The 8,687-nt window shown below is 44.1% G+C and overlaps 1 protein-coding gene across 7 annotated transcripts in view; it reads right to left on the reverse strand.

The window, feature by feature from the left end:
- LOC107268593 (teneurin-a) overlaps positions 1-8,687 on the reverse strand; it is a 233,321-nt gene that overhangs the window by 76,545 nt on the left and 148,089 nt on the right. Inside the window, exon 1 of one of the 7 annotated variants that reach the window (XM_015741518.2) lies at positions 4,259-4,719. The exons of the other annotated variants lie outside the window; for them this stretch is intronic. Within the exon in view, the coding sequence (XP_015597004.1) occupies positions 4,259-4,298 (40 nt within the window). The 5' untranslated portion in view covers positions 4,299-4,719. Of the gene's footprint in view, positions 1-4,258; positions 4,720-8,687 lie in introns of those variants that run through there. 7 annotated transcript variants of the gene reach the window in all.

Raw genomic sequence — 8,687 nt, forward strand, 5'->3', positions numbered from 1 at the left:
AAAAAAAAGGGCGACTCCGCAAATTTTTTTTTCTTTTTTTTTTCCGTTATCTTTGTCGGAAGCAAGAAAAAAAATAGCACGAATATATATATATACGAAGAATGTTAAATCAAGGGAATTTCGACAGGTTTAAATCGTATTTCGCTCCTGGGCTTTTGCATGTGCATCAGTGGCAACGCCAGTAGCCGAGCGAGTAACGAATTGTGCATTTACGTCACGTAACGTATTTCACCGTGGACGCTTTTGTTCCAGGTAATTCTTATTAGCGCGGACCATTTTAACGGGAAATCGAGTTGAACCCAGTTTTCTACATAAACTCGACGGGCACCCTGTGCATATGGAGTATATGGAGGTTGGTGACGGCCATACTTCATAATTGTTATACACGTGTATATGGGGCACTGTGTAAAATGCGTCGCTTTCATGAAAATTCACGGGTACCCGATTGCTCGTAATATCCACGTCCAGTCCTACCAACTTTGAACAATGAAATATATTACCTATACTATATAGCCTGTTGCTACCTTTCCAGTATCCCGTACGAGTTACGTCGAACAAGGTGTACGAGATACTCGAACCACTTTTAACGTTGCACACCCCATTTACACCTATCCCTTAAAAATATATACGACCAAACCCTACGACACGACCACCCCTGAACCCTTGTCTCTTTTATAGACCAACTATTTTTTCATCTCGCTAAACGACCCGACCACTTGGAGATATTGGAAAGACGAACAGCTTCGCGTCCGACTACAATCGACTTTTATCCACTTAAAGCTTATATCTATCTAACGCAGACGCGTGTTATGTACGGGTAATGAAACCGTAACACTTTTTTTTTTTTATTCGCAGACTTTACGATTATCCCGTTCGAAAGGAAATTTTACACCTGAGTCATATGTATATATATAATCATTTTATATAAATATAATAAAAAGGGATAATTATTGCCCTATAGAAATTTTCAATTGTTATCGAACTCAAAATTTTTTTTTTCACCCGTTATATCCGTTCGAGCGCTCGTCTCGTGGTGCGTAAAGGGAAAAAAAGGTACGTACAGTGGAAGCGAAACGAAAAGAATTTTTCAGGGAGGACTGGCGGGCTAGAAAAAGAATCTTTGAAATTATCCTAACAATCCTCCTTCTCGAGCACAGGCACGCGATATTAAGCAGACCGTTCAATCGGCGGGGGACAAATATCGTGAAAATGCTTTTTGTCTGACTGCGGAATTTCGGTGCGAACGAAGCGAAACTCCAATTGAAATGGTTGAATGATCCGTGGGTGTGCGGGGCGAGGGGTGTAAGGAGGAAGTAAAAAGAAGGCGGATCAGAGAAACGGGCAGGGGTTGGAGCGAGAGGGTGAAAACATTGGATAGGACAAGTAGAGAGAGCGAGAGAGAGAGAGAGAGAGAGAGAGAGAGAGAGAGAGAGAGACAAGGGAGAGGAAACCGTAACCGTAACCGTAACCGTTAGCCTATCGTTAACGTAACCACGAGTCAGCCTCTGCGGGCTTGTTGGAAGAAGACTCTTTATTTATTACGTCATTCAATGAAATAATGACTGCGCAATGTTCACCAGCCCTCCGTTGCGACCCATATGCCGGGGGGAAGATAAAAACGTTAATTGCGTATTCTTAATATAAAAACTACCCCTTTCCTACGCCGTCTCGAAGGCTAAGGTGGAATCCACGTCACGTGGTCTCGGGCGTGTCTTAAAAGATATGATACGGAGATACCAACCCTTATAAATATAAAAAAAAAAAATTTTTATTACATGGGTAATGCAACGTTCCTATGTGAAAGGTTTTTTTTCAACCTGGTCACTGAGGACCGTCAGGGCTGTCTCACGTGTCTCCCCAATATTTTCACCTGAATTTTTTGAAATTTTTTACTTTTCTTTTTTTTTGGTATAATTTCAACCCCAATTTATGCGGCGTCCCTTAGCAGCCGACCCTCCCATCGATTGGATTTATCATAGCGAAGAGGACAAATATATCTCTGGCCTAGGGGATTTCGTACGTGTATTACTATATCGCGTTTAGAGCATATACAGGGTGTATCCATATTACGTACGATTTTCTCTAGTGAAAATCATTTCGGAGGGTGAATAAGCAATGGACCCCCCGCAGATATCATACAATTTATTAGACAAGCCGTTTTGGGATTTTAGACTTTTTTTTTTTTTTTTTTAATGTAAAGTGCTTTCGAAAAGTCGACGTTAACTGCTAGTTGATAGGGATCTGTGCGTAAAGGGGTGAGTCGGTATGGGGGGAGGGGCTATGGACAACCCTTGTATAAATAAAGGCGAAATTGCGGCACTGTTTACCTAGGCGCTGCCGTAATTTCATTTCAGATACGAATCTTAACCCTTTTGCTATATTTGCCCACGTTGCTTTCTGCGATTCTCGCAAAATTTCAGATACCCCGGTCCAAGGAGATTTTCAATATTTGTCAGAGCTTACACCCCCTCCGATCATCCCCATTTCGCTCATATATACTAATCCTTCAAAAAACAAATCAACCATCCCTTAAGCCAGAGACAAAATTTTTGTTACAGGAGGGGATAAATTTCATTAGGAACGTCTGTCTAAAATCCACATGGCCATTACTCGAAAAGGGGCACCCTGGGGGGGGGGGCGGTGAACCAGACCTCAGCAAGTACCGTAACAATAACAATAATTCAATTACCATTACGATAAACCCCTCATAACTTAATGACGTAAGACATTACGTCACTCAAGGTACGATTGGACATCGATAAAAGAAAAAAAAAAAAGTTTATAAATATTTATCAACGGTATACTAAACAGGTATCTCTATCGTGACAATAAATAATTACGACAGTGTTGCCAACGTGGCATTAAATAAATTTAATGGGTTCAGAGTCAAATGGAAGAAGCCAGTAGCCTCGCAGGCAAGTTGTCTGTTTTCGGGGTGGTGCTGGGTACGGGGGGCCGAAAAGCCGGCCCTGGTGTTCAGAGGGGTCAGTTTTGGGCGTAAGGGGTGGACTTGCATTAATTTCATAGGCGACACGTAACCCCGGCAATAAAGTGGCGTAATTGCCGATGTGTCCGTGCCTACGGGGCCAAACAGAAACTCTCAGTTGGGTTTGCACCCTGCACCCCTGGGTCCCTGTGGGTCCCCCCACCAGGGGTGGCTTACAAATCCAAAGCCCTGCGCCAGCAGACAGACAACCCCGCGACTTATGCGAGCCACGTGCGCCATTCTAATTTGCTTACGAGGACCTTAAGCTACAATGCACGGCCCTGCATTGTTTCCCGTACAATGCCACCTCCCTCCCCCCGTCCCAAACCCCCTTATAATACAGTCCGTTTCACTCGCACTCTCTCGTTTCTTCTTTTTACCTATAGGGACTGCATCAGATTTTCTCTCTCTCTCCCGATATATATATATATATCTCGCATTTGCAAGGCCGGTCTAACCTACTCCCTATTAATTCCATTGGCATTCATTGAAATTACCCGTGAAAGAGAATCGCGATCTCCCCCCTTACCCACCCCCGCGGTGCACGACCTGACAGAGACCGGATTTTTCTCTTATAAATTTTTTTTCAAATTGCACTCACCCGCTATTATTTCCCCTGATTCCGAATGAAAATTAAAACCACCCCCGTATCCCAGAGCATTGTCTCCCTCAATTCAAAAAGCTCCGATGACTTTGTCAATTAAATAAAAATCTCGTCTTCGAGAAATATCGACGATTTTTGCACAAGTCAAATCGGCGTACATACCAGGACGAGTTTTACCCAAAAAAAAAAAAAAATACGTTTCAGCGAGAAAAATTTTTTTTCGTTTTGAATCACAAAATTTTTTTTTAATCACGCCACTATTTTTTAACAATTCGCCGTTAACCCGTATAAACTATTCAGACACTACCCCCTTAAGTCGTTCCTCGTATTCCCAGGCATAAAATAAAAACTGATATTATATCCGTAGTGGCTTTCACGTGCAGCTTTTGTTAAAAAATGTATAGGAGAGACGATGAGGGGGGTGCAAGCGGGGGAGACTAATTAAATAAATAAATGAATAGTCTCCTGGCGGCCATGTTTATAATTACGAAAGGAGACTACCCCACGGTGTTTTCAGGAGCTCCACGCAGACTCTCGGCGAATTGGATAGGGGGATGAATGCTCGTCGCGATCCCCAAGCTCCCGTTTGTTCGTACAATGGCATAAAGAAAAAAAAAAAAAAAACCATCTGATCGGAAACGTATTCTTTTCCAAGACTCAAGACTCACCGACACGGTCTATGTCCTCCTGCGTATAGTACTGATGCATCGTAGCCTGAGTCCGCGATTACGTCACTCCTTGGCCCAAAGATTTTCGGGTTTCTTAAATGGACCAGGGACTAGGAAGATCCGAGCACTGTGACGTCACCCACATCCATTCTCACGTACACGCATTAATTACTTCATGTAAACAAACTGTAAGACGTGTCGGGAAGGGGGCTGGGTGGGTGGTGGGTTACTAGGAGGGTAGGTTAGAGAGGACAGAGGTTAGGGAGTTCAGTGAGACAGACAAGGAAGCAGAGAGGGTAGGTGCGACACCTAAACAGACGTCTCGCGAGGTGCGCGTATCGTTACGAATTTTACGTGGATATTAAAAAAAAAAAGGCAATACGAACAATCGACACTGGTCCACCGGTTATCGGAACGGACGAGTCAAGTTTTGGGTTGAAAACTCGATTTTTTGTAAAAGGAAGAATTTTCACTTGTCAGGAGGAACATAGCGACGTGAACACTGGAGGGATTCTGCGCAGGCCGGATTTTAGTTCGGCGATCGTGGCGCCACGACTTCTCCACGTATCTCCTTCTCTCTCGTTCTCTGCTCTCCTCTCCGGCCTCCCAGTTCACCTCCGACCGACAGCCCCTGAACACCCCCGCTTCAGACGGCACTGGGGGCCCCTGATATCGATTGGCCCAGTTGTGTCTCTCGTCGGGGCGCCGTGGTCGCTATTCGCCACCAAACGACCCTCATCCGCGTCTCCTTATCCTCATCCTCGTCCTCATCCTCTTCCAGGTCCACCGTCTTCCAACCTTTTATACCTTCGCAATCTACCCGTTTCCGCATCCAGCTTCATGGTACCCACTGACGAATCTGACCCAAGAAGACCGACCAGGACCTTGTCTGATCTAGATTACCCCGAAGAACTTCCAGCAGACAGATTCACCAGGGTAGATCGAAACCTCCCGAGATGATCATCGTCGGTCCAGACTCGGGCAGGAAAATTTTCAAAATTTTTACATTTCCTCCGACCCGCCTAACTATCGGGTCTCATCCGATCGGACTTCATCAGCCTCTACCCAAATCACCTCGCTAACCCCAAATCCCTAGCATTTGACCAATTCAAAAATTTGACCAGTTCTTTAAATAATGGGAGGCTCGGAGTGACGTCACGAAACATATATACAGATATATAGTCTGGCTGTATACCTATGCCTGTTTTCAAGGTAATCCTCCAGGATGTCAAGGGTCAAGCTGTAGGGACACGGGGCAACAGCCAGCAGGGACGTGCAGAAACGACAAAGGACCCCCGAGCATTATTACCCCTCAAAGAAGGGATGAGAATAACAGGACAATGCCTCAACCGGACTGCTGCGACCTTCTCGTAACTTCCGGTTTACTCTCGGTCGTTCCTGACTATTCTACCACCTTCCGTCCCTCCCCGTTCGCCCTGGCCGATTCCCCGCGGACGAAGCTCAAGTATCGCCACGGGAGCCTCCTACCACAATGCCTGCCTAACAAGGTCAGCAATTGATGAATCGCGCTTGAGTCGCTCGACGCCACCTTCGAAAACGGGAATCAGAAACACCCGAGTTTTTACCCCATCCAACCCGACAACCCTCTGTGGATCCAGCATCTATAGATATACATACCTGCTTTTTCGTCCATATCTACAGAGCTACCAACCTACCCCCTGGGTTTACCCACCTACCATTCATCCGTCTGTACGGACTTTATTGCAGCTGCATCGTTGCACTGGGTCAACCTGAGTTCAGAAAATCCCATTACTATTGCAATTTTGTGGACTTGGCCCTTACCGTGTCGCACCTGTATTTATACGTCACTACGACGTAGACGAGGAATACCCGTGGCAGTCCCAATATAAATTTAAATTATTTGATCAATCAAGGAAAAAAAAAATTTTCTTTTCCCTCGTCAAAGAGAACTCGGCGCATTCCTTGAGTCGTCTAATAAAAATATAGCGGTTGCCACGTGGAGCTTTGCTTTTGGCGTTTTTCTTCGCCTTTTTTCTCTCTCCTTTTCCCTCATCCAAGGGAAACTAACGACGTTGGGAAACGCGCCCTTGGGAGCGACTCCCTTAAAAAGGAGCAATGAGCCGGCACTGCTCTCAAAAATTATTATCCCTCCTTACCAAGCGCGGAAGCTCCTTTCAATTGTATAGGGAAAAAAAAAATATTCCTAGAAACAGCCGCGACATAGGAAGTGAGTCTGAAGAACTTTGCAACACCATTACTGCGTTCGCAACCTGTTCGCGAGTTGCTAAATTTTTTTTTTTTCTGACGTCATATCCGCCTTCGGCAAGAAATTTCTAGTATCGCCGAATTTCCATCGTCAAGATTTTTTTTCGATTGATGACCCTATGACCCCCCTCCACATTTTTCCTTTTTATTTTTTTTTTTTTAAACGCGCACGCGAGTGCACATTGTCAACCGTCGAACTATTTACGAGAGGCGACGCCGACGCCGACGCCGACGCCGACAAAGCACTCGGGTTATGACGTTACGTTTTTAACTAACGCTTTTCACGGGACGAACGAAACCCACGGTTAATTGAAAAGTGTCGGGCAACTATGGAGTACCAACCCCCGTCAAACAGAGGGGGGGTGGGCCGGGGGGGAGGGAGAGTGACGCCAGGGGTAGGTTACCGATGTGAAAAATAATTAGCTCAAGGAAAGAATAGCCAATTAATCGAGAGGTGCAAAACTGACTCGTTACGTTATGCAAGTCACCCTTCAATTTTTTTTTATTTATACCCCCCCAGCGCCCCCTACGTTTTTTTTTTTTCGTCATTACAGCTACTGCACGTTTTTTGATACTATTGAATTTTCCACGAGCTCTCGCCTCTCGGATTTGGACTCGACTGTACCGTTTTCGTCAACCTGACGATTTTTTCGACTTTTCGTCGTCATCGTTTGGTACAGTCGTGATAAAAAAAATCACGGGTACGTTATATCGCGTTCGAATTTTGTCTGGGGTATTTTTCGATCTGCTTACCCGTGAGAAGGACGAGGATAGAGATCATCTAGAGACAATGAAGAATCTCTCTCTCTCTCTCTCTCTCTCTCTCTCTCTCTCTCTCTCTCTCTCTCACACGCATCTTGATGAAAAATACTTAATTAATCTCATAGTCATCCTGTACCGATTATAGCTCGGCTGATAAGGGTCTCGCATGCGAAACGGCTCTCACAAATCCCACGAACGTTTTCCGCGGCACGACTCCTCCCGGTCCCTGTCTCTGTCGCTTACGGCAGATCTCCAAGCGGTAGTTTCCGCGCGATAAGGGCAAATCCTTCGCGAAGTGACTTAAACGAACTTTATATAAATATATATATATACGTACACGCAAAATGACGCAGATAATCATTGAGAAGCATTAAGATTTCGTAGCCAGCCTGATTCCCCATAATTATTTCATGAAAAATAATCCGCGATTCTCTTACTGTGTAAAAAGGAAAAAAAAAAAAAAAAAAAAAAAAAAAAAAAAAAAAAAAAAAAAAAAAAAAAAAAAAAAAAAAAAAAAAAAAAAATTGGACACCAGCCTTAATTGAAGAATGAAAACATTCGATTGGAAATCAATAAATTATTCATCGACTGGGAAATTGTGAATAATTTTTTATGCATACTTTTTCGTTCCACCCTGTAGCCACGTATACGGGTATGATCGTTAATTAAGATCGTCCGTTTAATTTGCCCGAAATATTGCAGATCGTCGAAAAACAATTCGATAACGGAAGTAGATATATACAATTGAACGAGAGGGTGGAAAAAGGAAAAGAAAACGATAAAAATCGAGAGCGAAACGCTTTTAGGGTTGTCTCAGCGAGGGTGTAAAATGTATTTCCCTGTAGGACACAAATTACCGTGGAAACGAGAAAAATAATGAAACTCGTTTTAAAATCTGTTAAAGTGAATATTATTTAAATCTTGTGGAATAACGAGAGGTTTAGGTAGCCAGGGGGGTGGCTGTGATGGGGTGGAGGGTCCAGTGGGTGGCCACCCTCAAAATTGTACGTTGAGGGGTAAGTTGGGTTAAGTTTGGACGAGATTCGAACAAGAGGAATATCGTATGAACGATTACACAAAATTTTAAGATCGTTTTTATGATTTGCGAGTCTACCAACCCCCAACGGCCATGATTTACGTCAGTGTTACCACCCCCGCGTACCCTTCATCCCCGAATACTTGATTCCACGTGAATTTCTTCCACCCCCGGGCAAAAGTCAGAAAGTACCGTCCCAGTCATTCGGCAAGGTACCGGATAACGATATTCCTACCAGAATATCGATATGCGTCGGGCACGTCAATTCGACGTTATCGAACGGCCCTGACGGCTAACGCGATTACGTGCGATGACGACCGTTAAAGGTGACTTCGACTTTGGAAAAAAAAAAAAAAAAAAAAAAAAAAAAAAAAAAAAAAAAAA

This window comes from Cephus cinctus, unplaced genomic scaffold (assembly GCF_000341935.2).
Source record: "Cephus cinctus unplaced genomic scaffold, Ccin1 Ccin1_scaffold0566, whole genome shotgun sequence".
Classification (NCBI taxonomy): Eukaryota; Metazoa; Arthropoda; class Insecta; order Hymenoptera; family Cephidae; genus Cephus; species Cephus cinctus.